This window comes from Acinonyx jubatus, chromosome A2 (genome assembly GCF_027475565.1).
Source record: "Acinonyx jubatus isolate Ajub_Pintada_27869175 chromosome A2, VMU_Ajub_asm_v1.0, whole genome shotgun sequence".
NCBI classification, from domain to species: domain Eukaryota; kingdom Metazoa; phylum Chordata; class Mammalia; order Carnivora; family Felidae; genus Acinonyx; species Acinonyx jubatus.
Genome location: NC_069383.1, coordinates 136011936 through 136029045, shown reverse-complemented (window position 1 = coordinate 136029045; position 17110 = coordinate 136011936). Strand labels below are relative to the sequence as shown.

The window sequence follows — 17110 nt, the reverse complement described above, 5'->3', positions numbered from 1 at the left end:
TGAGAGGGACATGGAGACCAGGGATAGGTTGAGGTTTCAGTTTGGCAGGCTGTGGAGCCAGAAATTACGCGTCCGACTTCGGCTCAGGTCATGATCTCACAGCTGGTGAGTCTGAGCCCCGCGTCAGGCTCTGGGCTGACAGCTCGGAGCCTGGAGCCTGCTTCGGATTCTGTGTCTCCTTCTCTCCGCCCCTCCCCCCTTTGTGCTCTGTCTCTCTGTCTCTCTCTCTCTCTCTCTCTCAAAAATAAATAAATGTTTAAAAATTGAAAAAAAAAAAAGAAGAGAAGTCACATTAAGACAAAACCAAGATTCTTTCTGGAGGCATCTCTCCCTTCCTTGGAGAGTGAGTGAGAGCATGGAGGGTGCAAAGACTCCAGATGCCTGAGGCTTCTTGCCACAGCCCAGCAGGAAGATGCATGGACTGGGGAGAAGCACCATAAATGAATGATAGCAAACACTGGTAAGAATAACCTCCACCACCAGCTGTTCCACAGCTGTAGCCCTTACCACGTATCAGACCCTGTTCTAAATGCTTTACATGTAGTAACTCATTTAATTTCTCACAACCTTATGAGGCAAAACTATTGTGACTTTATGCCGAGCAAAATGAGGTCCACAGAGGTTAAGCAACTTGCCTACAGCTAGTAAGTGGTTACTGCCAAGGATTATATCCTAAGTAATTGACCTAATTGGCATTTACAGACAATAATACAACAAAGAACATAAAACAGAATCATAAAAATATTCAGTTAGTCCAAAAGAAGGAAAAGAAAAAAAAAGGAAAAAAAGAAAAAAGAGGAAAAAGGAACAAAGATCAGAGAGAACAAACAGAAAAAAAGCAAGATGACAAATAGCAATTTTTTTAGTGTATGTTTATTTTTGAGAGAGAGAGAGTGTGTGCACACACGAGTGGGGGAGGAGGAGAGAGAGAGGGAGGCACAGAATCCGAAGCAGGCTCCAGGCTTCCAGCTGTCGGCACAGAAGCCAATGCGGGCTCAAACCCATGAACCACAAGATGATAACCTGAGCCAAGGACAGACACTTTACCAACTGAGCCACCCAGGTGTCCCAACAAACAGCAATTTAATTTAAACCTAACTATATCAATAATCACAATAAATACAAATAGGCTAAATATTCCAATTCAAAGGCAGAGATCTTCAGATTGAATTCAAAAGGCTAGAGCCAAATCCATGCTGCATACAAGAAATGCACTTTGACTCTAATGGCATAAATTCAAAATAAAAGGATGGAAAAGATTTACCATGCTAACATTAGTCTTTTAAAAAAAATTTTTTTTAACGCTTATTTATTTTTGAGACAGAGAGAGACAGAGCATGAACAGGGAAGGGGCAGAAAGAGAGGGAGACACAGAATCTGAAACGGGCTCCAGGCTCTGAGCTGTCAGCACAGAGCCCGATGTGGGGCTCGAACTCACGGACTTGAGATCATGACCTGAGCCAAAGTCGGGCGCTTAACCGACTGAGCCACCCAGGAGCCCCTAACATTAGTCTTTTAAAAAGCTGGAGGGGGGGGCTGTATTACTGTCACACAAAGTAAATTTCAGGGCAAAGAATATTACGAGGGATAAAGAACAGTTCAAATGATAAAGGGGTCAATTAATCAAGAAGTTACAATAACCTTAAATGTTTATGCGTCTCATACTAGAGCTTCAAAATAAATGAGACAAACATGGACAGAATTGTAAGAGGAAACAAATCCACAATTATAGTCACAGATTACAATACTTCTCTCTCAATAATTGATAGAAAATCAGGAAGTATTTAGAGGATTTCAACAACACTATCAGCCAACTTGATTTAATCGGCATTTACAGAAAATAAACCAACGAAGGAGATAAAATGGAACCCTAGAAATATTTAATTAGGTCAGTCATGGCAGTCTTGTTTGAGAGTCTACACCAATCTGAGCAGTGTCTTGGAGACTTACAGGGAAGAGAGAGGAATGTGATAGTTGGAAGAACAAGATGTCTAAAGCAACAGCACAGCTAAGAAAATGGAAGAGGAACGGGGATTTTAAGAAGCATGGCTGAGACATATAAACTGTATCCCTTGCAAGTTCTGTTAAAGCATAACAGGAAAATCAGATTTGCTGTAAATTACTCCAGGTTGGGGCACGGCAGTTCACTGAATGAAACCAAAATGGAATCAGGGGAGCTCTCTATTTCATTCAAGTTTGGGTCCTCCATTTAAGGTCGAACCAGAAGGAATAATGTAATTCTAGACACAGCTCCAATGCTTACTCTCACTTGGACAAGACTGTTCACCACCCCCACGTCTGTTTCCCATATATGTAAAGTGGGAATTCATTCATTCACTTACTCATTTATGCAACAATTAGATTAATTTATTGGGCTTTTACTACCTGGTAGGCCCTGTAATAGCTACTCTGAACAAGGGAGACAAAGGTCCCTGATGACAAGGAACTCAGAGTCTAATGGGGAAGAGAGACGACAAACTAATAAACAAAGAAATATGTGATGTGTGAGTTGATGATGAGTGCTCTGCTGAAAATAAAGCAGAGTAAGAAAGAGAGAAGACACCGGTGAGCCAGGCATTCTGACATGGCACACAGACATGCAGAAATCAGGGTGAACCAGGTGGAAAGTTGGGTGGGGGAGAAGAGGCATCCAAGGCAAAAGGCATCCAAGGGAAAGGTGGGGCCGAGGGCCCTGAGGTGGGGGTGCACGTGGAGGTGGGGAGGAGCAAGGAGGCCACTGTGGCTGGAAGCGTGATCAAGGTCATATAGGTAGTGGAGTTTTTATCAGATAGGGCCTCGTAGCCATGGTAACAACACTGGCTTTGACTGTGAGATGGGGAATCATTGGAGGTTTTCCAGCATTTGAGTGGCAGGATCTGACTTGTGTGTTAAAAAAATTACTCCGGCTTCATGTTGGGAGACAGACTACAGGGAAGGAAGGACAGCAGGAGGGGGGCTGCTTAATCAGTAAAGGCACAAGTGAGGGAGTTAAGGGTTCAAGGCTTGGATCCAAATGGTGATATGGTGGTGGTGAGGAGAGGCTGAACTCTGGATTTCTCTCAAAGGTACAGTGAATAGAATTTGCTGATGGATGACATGAGGGGGTGAAAGTGAAATAGAAATGTCAAAGATGACCCCAAGATTCTTGGTCCGAGCCAACTGGGTGAAGGGAGAGGCCATTTATTAAGATGGGAGGATAATGATACGTAGTCCTTGTGAGGCTGTTTCAGGGAAGAAATGAGAACATGCGTGTGAATGCACTTGCTGAACTTGAAAACACCATATGGATGTAAAATATGAAAAATAACTCTCTGAGGAGCTGCTTATTGTCAAATAAGCCCAGATACTCAGGTCTTAAGGCCCCAAAATAGTGTTGACTTTCTCACTAACATTTTTCTGCTCAATAAGGAAAGTTATTCTGAATGTCCCAGTCTACCAACAAGGACTAATTTACAGTAATTCTGATTTTTCCTTTTATGTTTTAATAAACATTAAAGTAGATAAAATTTATAACCTCAGCCATGCTTCTTGAAAATTCCTTTCTCTCTACCATTCTTTAAGCTGTAACACTATTCTGATATTTCTTTCCTTCCCTACACAATGGGGCTCGAGAAAGCTTTTTTTACGTTTAAATGGAAAAAAAATTGTAGTCCATAAGAAACTCTTTTAATTTCCTTGGGTCATCCCTTGTGGAACTAATTTTGTCCACCCCTGGTTTAGGCCACAATGGGTCTCTGGCAGTGTTGTTAAGAAAGCTATTGCCTACTTTTCAGGGCTACTTTAGGCTTTCCTAGTATATTTCCTGGCAGATGGGTAATTTTTACATGGGAGTCTAGAAACACGAAATAGCTGTGGAAACTGTCAGAAGTTGAGTTACATATTTCTTCTGTCATCTGCAGGGTCAAGATAGCTTGAAATGTCTCAGTAATTTTACAAATGAACCAAAAGAAAAAAAATTACTGAATTCAAATCAGTTAGTTCAGTTCCCAGCAGCGTAAATGAAGAGAATGTGGGAGATGGGAGTGTGTCCCCTGGGGAAATTACTCGGTATGTAAAGTTTGCTGTGGGAATTAAATAAGGGAGTGCTTGTGAAACTCCATACTAGGTGGGGTGAGCTGCTGATCCTATAAGGAAGTTTTTTTTAAAAAACTGAACTTTTGAGGACAGATACATCCAATCATATTTTTGTTGTCTCTCTCGTCAGTCTGTCCTACCCTCCTCATTTCTCTCTCTCTCTCTCTCTCTCTTTCCCTTGCTCACTCTATCCTGCTCATGCTCCTGTTCCTTTAGCAAATAGTTACTGAGCATTTATGAGCAAGTATTTTTGCAAAAGATGAAGAATGTTTTCCTGTATGCTATAAAGACCTAACAGAATTCTCTGACCCTTTGTCTCGCAACTGGGATGTTTACATCAAGGGGGGAAATTCCACTTAACATTTGGAATAGATGCCAGGGGTATGATCAGAAGGAGGAAAAGGCGACTTCACAAACATTTCATGACACATCTTCATGAGATGCTAATGTAACTGGGGAGAAGCTAGCTGCCCTTCATCATGATGGTGGAAAAAAGACGAAATGTGTAGCAAGGGTCTGGCTCACTCTCCCACAGCTGTCCACTGGCCGCAGGCAGAACAGCTGTGGCAAAATCCCATCTCAGGCTCTGGGAACAGCTTGGTCTCAGGATAATGCTATCCAAATTCTTCAAATCCGTGCCAGAGCTCAAGGGCAGTACGGGGTCTCCAGCTTGTTGGGAAACCTTTTCTTTCTCTGGGGTTCCCCATGCCTGACTCCCTCTGGTGCCCTGACTGGGAGGTACCTATCTTTCCTTGAAACCTTGAGCTTTCCATGTTCCTTGGAATACCAAGGCACTAACTCCCTACAACATCATTCTTTACTTCCTGATCACATGCTGCTGTGGTCTGCTCATGTGCTGGGGTGTGTACTTCCTGTCCTAACCGCTCTCTCCTGGACCTCTTTAAATGCTTCTATTTGAATGTGTCTTACTCACTGGCTAGTCCCTGGGTTTGGGTTTTTGTAGCCCCTAAACCTCTAGCACTGTAGAGCACTAAACCTCTAGAATTATAATCAATTCTCAGTTTTCATTTCCATTTTATGACTTTAAACCATCTCATGAATGCATACACCCCAAAGGGAATTAATGAGATGTTTCTAGAGGAGCTAAGCAGAATGATAGCCTGTGGCAAATGGTACCCGCAGAATAATTGAAAAATAATCCATTCCCTTCTGTTGGTTAGACATTCCCCTCTTCAGTGATATGGCCCAACTCCTTTCTAAGTGCTCACATTTACTGAGAGAGTGGTGTCCAAGCAGTTTAATTGAATAAACCATGGCATTTCCCAGTTGTCAATGAAGATTTCCTGTACAAATCATTGGTTTGATCTGTGAAATGAAACTTATTTCGTTTATTCTTTTTATGCTACTTGAAATAACTGCTCATGCCTCTCAACCTTAAGAACTGAAAATGATCATATATTTCCTATGTTTTGGTCATTTTTTTAAAAGACTTCGCTGAACACTACACTCTAACACTGATTTAACGTTAATTGTTTGAAAGTCGCCTATAGCACCTGCTCATGTCTCTTGGACGTGGTTGTTAAAGAAGGTGAGAGAGGATGAATCATAGAGTCTGAAAGATCTAGATGCCACTGAAAGGTACACAAAGCCAATGAAACCTCCTAAACCAGAATCACTTAGCATGCTTGAATTGCACTGGAAATCCTATTAGAAAAAAGAAGGAAATCAATCTATTTTGACAGCACAAATGCACATCCAGTAATCATAAGAATTGAGGTTTGTGGTAAATATAAAAATCAAGAAGTTTTACAAAAGTTTTATAAAAACTGAAGTTTATAGTAAATATGAAAACCAAGAATCTCTCATGAATCCTTTGGATTTCCTTCCATGCAGTTCTCTGAAGATCAGCTTTTCTTTTTAAAATTTTTAAGAAACGGATAAAAACCTCTCCCAAACTACCACTTGGAGAAGAAAGAAACACTTACCCAGAATGCTTCATGTTTTGAGGCTTATCCATTCGGACAGCAAGTTTGATTTTGAGGTCTTGATCAGGGCAGTTTTTGGAGACTGTCATTTTGTGCCACTCTGACTGTTTGGGGCTGTTTGGGGTAGGGTGGAGAATAACCTGTAGGCGAAAAGGACATCCATGTTAGCCAGAAAGCGGAGACACTGTTACAGGCGTGTTGTTTTCAACGAGAAACTCTGCTGCTGAAAAGCTGCGCGTCTTGCCCAGCTCCCAGGGAGGCGTTTAAATGAAACAGAGGCTTGGCCACAGGACTGCAATTCAAGGCTTCATCTACCAACCGTGGCTGCCTCGTGCCAAGCAGAGACCAGACAGCGGGCAGAAATGGTGTTCTGCTCTCCTCTCTCTCCCTGGCTAATTCAGGAAAAGTAACGATCATGATTTCGGTCACTCTGCTTGTGCATCTTTCTGAAATTTCGAAGTCCCAAAGCAACCCAGGACAGAGACTCAGGCTCATCATCCATATAAGAAGGCGGATGTATGAAAGAAAGACATGAGAGATTACACAGTAGAGCACCTCTCGTCCGCTCATTTTTCGCTCCTCAGGTTTCCTTCCCCTGTCTCAGGAGGAGGAAATCTCTCAAAGGCCATGGGGAATGCAGAAGGGACGTTATGGGATGGATGAGAAATGAGAGGCCTAGGGAAGGGAGGGATCTGGCTGACAGTCACGCATTTACATAGACGGTCACACGCATGGGGCATCTCCTCAGGTAAAAAACACCGAAATCTGTCTGGGTTTGAAAGGAAGCCCACACAGCAGGAAGGATGGGCTCTCAGAAAGCGTCTTTTTGACCCTGCGCTGCCGAGATGGGGCTCCAATGTGAGGTTCTGTCTCGGAGGCTGCAAGTGAGGCAAGGAGTGGATAACTCGGGACTTCCGCCTCCTCATTTTGTGACCGGAGTTCTCAGGAGCCACGTGGGATCTGAAGAACACACACAGGGGCAGGAGTGGAATATCTGGAAAATCCCCTGGACTGAGGGAACAGGAATTAAATGCAGGCACGACAAAAGCTGGGCCTGCTAAGATGTGCTTTTGTGGTGGCCACGGGCCCCGATTTGTTGCATGCTGCTCTGGCTCTGTTTTCAAAGCATCTCCTTTCTCTGGGTGCAGGGGGAGGCCTCCTCTCTCCTGGGCTTCTTTCACCACTGCAGGGGGAGGGGAGGGGTTCAGAGGCTCGGAGGCGGACCCTGCGGCCTTCCAGAGGTTGCCAGCCTCACTGCCCTCATGCGCCTGGCTGGCATGTAGAGGGTGGGAGCATATGGCTTCCCGTGAGGCGGCACAACAGGAGCTCGGGGCAGAGCGAGCCAGTGCGGCGGAAAAGCAGAATCGGCCCGCTCTGATAGGCCTCATTGGTGCTGAATTTTCACCTCTTCTCCCTCCGGGCCTGACCCCTCCCCGCACCTCCCCCCCCATTCAATTCCCTGACTCTGACGAAAGAAAATTCATCCATTTTTGCTAAACACAAAATTTGAGTTTTCCCAATGTCTTATGACATGATGGAAATACCAGGCCTGATTTTTCAGACCAGAGGCTGCTCAAGTTTTTCTGACCATGCCCTGTGCCCATAAAATATACTGAGCAAATAGCCCAATACCTGTAAATATATTGCGACCAATATAAAAATATATCACCATCAATATATAAATATATAAAATATCATTATATATCTATGTAAGTTATATAACTAGATATCATTATATTTATACTTTATGTTTACATTATATACATTTACTTTGTATTAATATATTAGCTTATTACATATATCATAAAATACACACAAATATAGAAGTCTTAAAAATGAGCTACGGATAAAAACTATATATATATATATATATACATATATATATATATACACACACATATATATATATATATACACACATATATATATATACACACATATATATATATTTTTTCCCCCTTAAGTTTATTTTGAGAAAGAGATAGCATGAGTGGGGGAGGGGCAAAGAGCGAGGGGGAGACTCGGAATCCCAAGCAGGCTCTGTGTGGTCAATGCACAGAGCCCAACGTGGGGCTGGAACTCACAAAACCGTGAGATCAAGGCCCGAGCCGAAATCAAGAATCAGATGCTCCACCGACTGAGCCACCCAGGTATCCCAAAAACTGTATTCTTACATGTCTCGCTAATTGTGGCGGCTTGGAACTATTATTAGCTATATTTTAAGGTATCATATATATTTAGGGCAAGGCTCATTGTTAATGATACTAGATGTAAGTCTGCAGTTCACGTAGTCTTTTGTTTTTTTTAACTTATTTATTTATTTTTGGAGAGAGAGAGAGAGAGAGAGAGAGAGAGAGAAAGAGAGGGAGAGGGAGAAAGAGCAAGAGTGAGCATGAGCAGGGGAGGGGCAGAGAAAGGAGACAGAGAATCCCAGGCAGGCTCTGTGCTGTCAGAGCCTGACATGGGGCTCGATCTCACCACCCTGAGATCTCAACCTGAGCTGAAACCAAGAGTCAGACGCACAACTGACTGACCCACCCCGGCGCCCCAAGCAGTTCAAGTCGTCTTGTAAATAATTTCAGAACATCTTGCCTGACACCTGATCTTATCTGATTACACGGGCAATGACTTTATCTCATGATGTGGGTGACATTGGTCCTGCTCAGTAAGGCGATGTCAGCTCCACCATTTTTTTTGTGTTTTTTTTTTTTTTTTTTTTTTGCCACGCTTGCAATAGTAGTATCTTAAGATTATAGCACTTTTTGGGGCGCCCGGGTGGCTCAGTCGGTTCAGCGTCCGACTTCTGCTCAGGTCATGATCTCACGGTTTGTGAGTTTGAGCCCCGCTCAGAGCCTGGAGCCTGCTTCAGATTCTGTGTCTCCCTCTCTCTCTGCCCCTCCCCCGTTCATGCTCTGTCTCTGTCTCAAAAAATAAATAAATGTTAAAAAAAAAAAAAAGATTATAGCACTTTGTAGTAATCTTTTTTAGGCCATTTGTTCATTTTGTGAGGGTTGCTTTAGTTAAAATTGTTTCGTAAAATGTATAAATTCATGTAACTGGTGCCAGAAGAGTATAATATGTTGTAGGATGCTGAAGGCAAGTACGTCAAGGTGCCACTGGGGGTGCGGGTGGGGGTGCACCTCTCCCTCCCCTCAAGAGAACGCCCGTCCCTATAGGTCACTCCATATCCTGTTCCGTTTCCGGGGACCCCAGCATTTGGGAGATGGAGGGAGGTGCCGCCCTTCCTAGGGAAGCTGACCCTCTCTCCTGAGCCAGTCTGGCCTGAGAGGTGAAAGGGGTGATGTGCTGGGAAGCAAGGAGGGGGAGGGGCTGGGAAGAGAAAGCCCAGCCAGGGCCAGAACAGCAGCAGGCAAGCCCCCGAGCCTCCTTCTGCTCCTGCCCGCTTGGCAAAATCAAAGCAGGAGCCTCGCTCTGGGCGCCCGGAGCTCGTTAACAGGACTTCCACCATATGGATTCTGGGCGTGTTTCCCACCGGCAATATGGCGTCCATTCGCCGACACGAATGACCACAGCTCATTACTGGCCGCTCCACAAAGACTTCCTCCGTGTGGTGGCTCCCCGGGGAGACTTCCTCTCCAGGGTGGATGGAGAGGTGAGGTCACTGCTGTTCTTCTCCATCTTCCCCCCCCACCCCACCATGTGCCCGACGGGTCGACGTCTCCTTTGTATGTGTCAGCCCTGCTGAGTTATTAGGGTCCTCCTGGGTGCACGTGAGCCCTGAGCAGTCCAGAAACCTCATCTGGACATTCCAGGCTGCTAATCAAGCACTTTGTCATCTCAGCCGAGGCCCTTGTGTGCTGCGCTTTGATGTGGTGATGCCGATGTGGGACCACAACCCACTCTGCGCAGTAAGCAGCATGCCGGCCAGCCCCAGCTTCTCTTAGTTACCTGGCGGCACAGGCAGGTCCTTGGGGGTGGGGGGGGGGGGGGCTGTTTTAACCCTGAGCCTTTTCCTGGCTGATCGTCTCCAAGCTTCAGCCTGCACATCCTTCCCTACCTCCGTATCCACTTGACCTGACCCCAGGAAGGCATCCCTGACCCTCAGACTGGATTGCGTCCTCTAGCTATGCACTTTCCAGGTGTTCTTCCTCTAGCAGAGCACTTACCACATTGCAGTATAATTTCTGGTTTGTTTTTTTTTAATGTTTATTTATTTTTGAGAGAGAGAGAGATCATGAGTGGAGAAGGGGCAGAGAGAGAGAGGGAGACACAGAATCTGAAGCAGGCTCCCGGCTCCGAGCTGTCGGCACAGAGCCCAACGCGGGGCTCGAACTCACGAACCGTGAGATCATGACCTGAGTCGAAGTCGGATGCTCAACGGACTGAGCCACCCAGGCGCCCGTATAATTTCTGTTTTTTTAGATCTATATCCCTTATGTTCTTTTGAAGTTAAAGATTTTTGCCTGTCATTAGTCCTGTTTGCTCTCTGCATGCCACAAATGATGGGACACCATGGGCTCACCATCATATCCAGTGAATGGAAGTTTGATAATATTACAGGGTTGGCAAGGGTGCAGAGGAACCCTCACTTTTGCCTTTTGTGGAAGTATCAATTGGCGTATACTCTTTAAGGGACAATTTGGTAGAATCTGTCAAAATTCAGATTTCATTCAGCAAAATATTTTCTGAGAAACCATCCTACGCATATACACACATATGTGCAAAGAAATAAATTCAAGGTTATTCACAGAAGCATTGCTTATACAGCCAAAGACTGGAAATAATCTGAGTATGTTATGATACATCTATACCTGGAATATTACACAGCTATGAAACAGGAAGCAAGTCAGTATGGGCTGACGTGAACTAATCTCTAAATACACTGATATTTCAAGCAAAGTACAAAACAGTATGTATACAGTAATTTCCTGCTGTTCGTTCATTCATTCGTTCTTTCTTTTTTAGAGGGATATGTACACATATGCTTGTATATGCTATGCTTATACAGGCATAGAACACTAGGGGAAGAATACACAATAAATTGAAAACAAGGCTTTTCCCTGGAGAAGATACTAGGGCAAGGTGGGAACAATCACTCATTGTCACTATTATCCATTAACTTCTTTTTTACAATGCATGAATTTTTTTTTTCAATTAAAAAGGTCGATGAAAAGTAAAACATAATGAATACGGCACAAACTAAATGTTGTTGAATGAATGAATGTAGCACTGGGATTTCAAATGTGGCTGTGTCCTGCTAAGCCTGGGAGCAATTAAAGCATAGAAACACTCCCCCAGGGGTACAAGGAATTGCTTCACTTAAAAAAAGAAAGCAGTCATCACCAGCTGCGGCCTGTGGAGGTGCTTCCAGAGGAGGGCGCCCCAGCTGGCACATGGACCTGGCAGGCCAGTTCCACGGCAACTGGTAGAAAGTGTCTCCGGTAGGAAGAGTCAGTTCATATCTAGGGGAACATCTATGGGGCTGGAGAAGAGAATGAGTTCTTAAGAAATGAATAACTACAGGGTTGTGGCAAGCTCGTGGCATTCGTCAAAGCAGCAGAGCCCAGGGTTTTATTTCTGCACAGGGACGATGTGATACAGTGGGAATGGTCCTGGAGATGAGACAACATCATTCCTGGCAAGTTACTTACCTCCTCTGGGCCCCAGCGGACTCATCCGTACAAGATGAGTAATAACTCATCAGGGTTATTATCGGTGAGATAATATAGCATGCTATAACAGGGTTATAGCATCGGTGAGAGACTGCAGAGCCTCGGGGCAGTGCCCTGGTCACTGGCAAATGTACAGGGCATGGGAACCAACCAACTGAGTGGGTCTAGGGAAGCTTCCTGCCTTCTGTGGGAATCCGTTTTCTCTTCTATAAAACAAAAGGTTTGACTAGCCCAGTGGGTTTAACTTTTCTGAGTGGAAACAGCTTTGAGAAATTGGTGAATGCTTTGGACTGGCAAGTCCAGAAAAATGTACATATGCCCCCTCGCTACCTCAACATTTGCAAACAATTTCATGGGGTTCCTGGATTCCAGGGAACCTTCTGTGGACTCAAGTTGAGCATTCCTGGACTTGTCTCTCCGAATACTAATATTCTGGTCTAAATCCTAGTAATACGATTCCAGGTCAGCTGTATAGATGAAAGCCAGATTAAGGAAGCAGGCAAAAAAGGAAGAAAAAAGAAAGCACACTTAATGTATTCTTGCTGGCGTTGTTAGAAGTGTGTGCCTGTGTGCTAGTCTCGACGTATTCTCTCATTTTTCCATAGATGACACATCAGAGGGTTAGAGAGGTTGAAAGTTTTGGCTGAAGTCATACAGTTTTCAGAAGGGATTATGTAATCAACCAGTACGAAATGAAATGTATTGGGAGTCTCTGTGCTGGCCTCTGGGTATATAGGGTAGCGAACAAAATAGTTTAGGCTTCTATGCCCACGGGGTTTTCATCATCCAGTAGGGGAGACAGAAGCCAACATTTCTGTAAATTCTTCTCTCTTTCTCTCCTTGGCGAGAAGTTTAGTAGAGAGGGGGCTGAGGCAGTGAATGAAGGAAGATGGGCAGTCAGGAAAAGTCTCTTAGGAGGAGAAGGCATTGATGCAAGGAAGGAGGCAGCCTTTTGAAGAGCTGTGGACAGTGGGGAGAGCGTTCCACTCAGGGAGAAAGCCCTCTGATGCAGGAAAGAATGGTTTATGTAGCAGACTGAAATTTGGCCAGTGAAGCTGGGACATAGTGGATAAGGGGAAAGGTAGTCACAACTGAGGCCGAGGAAGTAGGCAGAAGCCCGATCACATGAATCCTTGTAGGCTATACTACAGAGTTCAGATTTTTATTATAAGCAGTATGGGGTGATGGAAGCATTTTAAGCTAGCAAATCTAACTTACGTCCTGAAAATACAGGCTGTTTGGTGTAGAATCAATAACTGAGAAGTAAGAAGAAATGTCTCTATTATCTCAGGGGTGCTCAAAGGGATTGGTACCACCCTTTGGGATGTTTCAGCAATTTGGGGGACATTTTTGGTTGACAGAACGGTGCTGGGCTCTGTTGGTATTGAATGGGCGGGGCCTGGGGATTCGACATGCCATACGATGAATGAGATGTTCCTCCCCAGGGAGGAATTGTCCTGAATCTCACCTAACTTCTAAATATTCCCACTGGATACGAATGAAGGTGGAAAAGCCTGTCTATAATTACTTGAGTCCAGATCTTAAATCTTTTGTTTACATATTGTTAAAAAGAAAACCAGAGGCCCAAAGTGGTGTCACTTAGACCTTATTCCCAAACCGGTGCTCAGTACGTAATCTACCTGCAGTTCCAACCTCCCCCAGAAATGTAGGCCTAACATGTCAGTCAGGAATCTTCCAATCAGCACCCATGCGTCTGCCCTCTCCATCCTCCTGCAAAGAAAGATGGGGTAATTTGCGAGATAAGACCCCTCACTTTCACCCTGAAGGAAAGCCACCTTGCCTAAAACAATCCTTTTCTTTTGCTAATAATTTTCTTGCCCCATTGGCACATCTCTTTGGAGCCCCCTCTACTTGCAGACGGGATGGAATGCTGCCTTATCCACGAATCATTACCAATGAGAACTTTAATCTTTGCTCAGTTGAATTTCTGTAATTTGGAACAATATTCACTCAAAGTAATTTTGGCACTTTTCCAGGGAAACCGAGGAAACTTTGTTTCCTTGGTTGATGGTTTCAGGAAATCAGTTCACTGATATGTAAGTTGTTCAGCTTCCACCCTCCACAGCGGATTTGGTGACTGTCACCTGCCTAGTGATTCTCCATATGGGAACAAGGAAAGCATTCCTCCTGTAGGTCTTCTAGTGCAATGGTGCCTGAATTGCTACATTTTTGAAATTATTTTATTATTATTATTTTTAAGATTTTATTTTAAATAATCTCTACACCCTATGTGGGGTTCGAACTTACAACCCTGAGATCAAGAGTCACATGCTCTACCAGCTGAGCCAGCCAGGCACCCTGAAGTTATTTTATTATTAATTCCCTTTTATTTCTCTTTTATATTATGTCACTGTATTGATTTTTAAATTGTCAGGTGGTTAGGTTGTTAAATTGTCTGAGGGGCGCCTGGGTGGCTCAGTCCGTTGAGCATCCGACTTCGGCTCAGGTCATGATCTCACGGCTCACAGCTGGTGAGTTCAAGCCCTGTGTCGGCTCTGTGCTGACAGCTCAGAGCGTGGATCCCGCTGCGGATTCTGTGTCTCCCTCTGTCTCTGTTCCTCCCCCACTTGCACTCTGTCTCGCTCTCTCTCAAAAATAAAGACAGACTAAAAAAGAGAAAAACTTAAAAGTAAATAAATAAATAAATAGTCTGAGAGTTTCACTTCAAGACAGAAGGGGCATTACAAATCTCTGCTCTAACGGGTGTCTGGGTCTGAGGGTGTTGAGAACGCCTGCTCTGTCTTCTACAATGTGCCCTCCTGGTAGCCCAGATTTAAAGAGGGGAAACTGAGGCTCGGAGAGGTTGAGGGACTGGCCCAGGATCACAAAACCGATGGAGAGTACAGCCCGGGACTCAAACCTGAAACCAAACCTTTCAGGACTTGGCAGTGCTATCCCATGGGACAGGGGGACACGGCTCTCTGGAGCAACGTGTGATGGGGAGCGCTTACCCGTCCGAGCTCCTTGTCCTCCAAGGCCAGGACCCCTGTGCTCTCTGTGAACAGCTTCACCTTCACAGCGGGCAGTGCATGAGTTGTCGAGAAGTCGCCCTGGGTGCCCCAGCTGCAGAAAGAATCAGAGAGGTCAGTGCGGAGACCTCTGCCTTGACAATGCTACACTCAGCTGCTTTCTTCCTGTGTAGGGGGAACGCAGGGTTAACCCGAGGCAGCACTGGCTGTCGCATCCCCCCTCCCCCTCACCTCTGCTCCAAAGCTGCCAGAGTGACAAAAAGTGTTAATTAACTTGTTAGGCAAATGCAAGACAGATGCTCAGAAAGTTGCCACCGGTCTTCACAGAGCTCTACAAGGAATCACTTGGAATTAGCATGAAATCGAGTTGTGGAGAACTTTTCCCATGCATTTGCAGATACTCACAAACTATTTCAGGGTAACCACTAACACTTCCTTGCATCCTTTGAATCCCTAGTTCTTGGAAACAGTCTTAGAATTTGAGACCAGGCTTCATTTGGACAAAGCCAACACCTGACTTTAACATGGGGGGAGCTGGGGGACCCCATTTCTTCTGGCATTCAAAGATGAGTTGTATAGAGGGATGGATGAAGCTCGAAGAGGAGCGGAAGGTAGAAGAAGTGGGAAATGACCTTTCCCACTGGTCTGTGGGAATCTGAGTCTTAAGATCTCTTCAGAGGAGAGCCTGGCTTACCTAGCGTCTGGGTAGGGTGCCAGACTGGGCTGACAGGAGTTGCTGATGGACCCTCAGATGTGGCCTTTTCATCTACTCCTCACTGTTCTCACAGAGCCACACCATCCATTCTGCACCTGAAATCACTGCGATCTTCCAGAAGTGTTTACTGGATTGCACTGAGCGCCTGCCCTAAAGCCTTCCGTGGCACCTATTCCATTGCACTCAGGGTGCAATCCAGACCTCGGGGTGCAGCCTCCCACTCATCTGCTCCAGCGTCATGGGCCTCCTGACGGCACCACCTCAGGGCTGTGGCAGGCATGGTTCCCTCTGTTGGCAATGCTTCCCCCCACCTGGCTACCTCTTCAGAGCTCTGCTTCAAAAACACTTGCCCAGAGAACACATCCCTCAGTCTCCCAGTCTAAATTTGGTCCAGAGTTAAGCTCTCTGGGAGGTACTGTTTAATTTTCTGTCCTAGCAATCACTGGATTGGTAATTATTTATTTTTGTGCAATTGTTCGATAGCTGAATCCTCTGGGTGTTTGTTTGCTTATATGCATACCTACTACTTAGCATAGTACTTACACATAGAAGACACCTAAGAAATATTTGTTGAAAGAATAAGTGATGCCAATTATACACTCCTTTACAGAACTAGGAGACAGGAATAGATACAGTTTTGCATAGAGATTTTTTTCACTTTGCCTTATATGATGGCCAATTTCCATAATGGAGAAGATTCATTAAAATATTATTATTACTTTTAAGTTTATTTATGCATTTTGAGAGAAAAGATAAAGACAGAGTGCACACATGTGAGCAGGGGAGGGGCAGAGAGAGAGGAGAGAGAGAATCCCAAGCAGGCTCCCAGCTGTCAGCACAGAGCCCGATGCAGGGCTCAATCTCACAAACCGTGAGATCATGATCTGAGCCAAAATCAACAGTCGAAGGCTTATGCAACTGAGCCACTCAGGCGTGCCTAAAATATTATTTTTCAATGACTCTGTAATATAACACCTTTTAGATATGTCATAATTGATTTATTTAACCAATGTTCTGTTATTGACACTGGGCTGGACATTACTTTTTTATCTCATCTTTGATTATTTCCTTGGCATAGAGAGCTAGATGGGTGTAAGGGATGCTCCTCTTAGAATGCTTCCAGAATTGTGCTCATCAACCAAACTTTCAAGTCTTGGGACACCGATTCCCAAAACGCTTTCCCCAAAAGTGGCAACCATCCTCCCACCGTCTGGGAATGAGTGCAAATCACAGTGCCTCTTGCCTTCATGGGGCCCCTATTCACTTCTTCTTCTGGCTTACTTTGTCATTGCTGTTTTCCTGGGTACTCCTTTGACTAATAGCAGCCTTGAATATTTTACTTGGTGGTGGTTGTTTGTATTTCTTCTTTTGTTTATGATGGGAATGACTTCTAGTCTCCATGTTGCACTCAAAATAAACCCTGTTAACTCAAGGACATAAGGAATCTAGAGAAAGCGGACAAGACAGTGCCAGAAAAATGGAAGTCAAGGGGAACCCAGATGGAGACCCAAGGGCACAAAAGTCACTGGGGAAGCACACTAGTCACAACAGAGAAAGGGAGAAGACATGTGAAAGGAGAGGCGACAGAACAAGAGGCAACAGGTTGCAAACACAACAGTGCAATGTTAGATGTACAGATAGAAGCTCTGAATTTTGGTCATCAGCAGCGGCAAGCAATCTCCTAAGACAGGGAAGGTATGTACTAGCAAAGGCAACACAACAGGGCGTAGGGTTTTGAATCAGACACCCTTA

The 17110-nt window shown here is 44.7% G+C and overlaps 1 protein-coding gene across 17 annotated transcripts in view; it reads right to left on the bottom strand.

The window, feature by feature from the left end:
• The window catches only part of CADPS (calcium dependent secretion activator), a 474516-nt gene that overhangs the window by 179518 nt on the left and 277888 nt on the right, over positions 1-17110 (bottom strand). For all 17 annotated transcript variants that reach the window (XM_053219142.1, XM_053219145.1, XM_027039150.2 and 14 more), the window contains exons 7-8: positions 14626-14737; positions 6021-6160 (exon numbers count right to left, since the gene is read on the bottom strand). In XM_053219142.1, coding sequence (XP_053075117.1) covers positions 6021-6160; positions 14626-14737 — 252 coding nt within the window. The remainder of the gene's footprint in view (positions 1-6020; positions 6161-14625; positions 14738-17110) is intronic.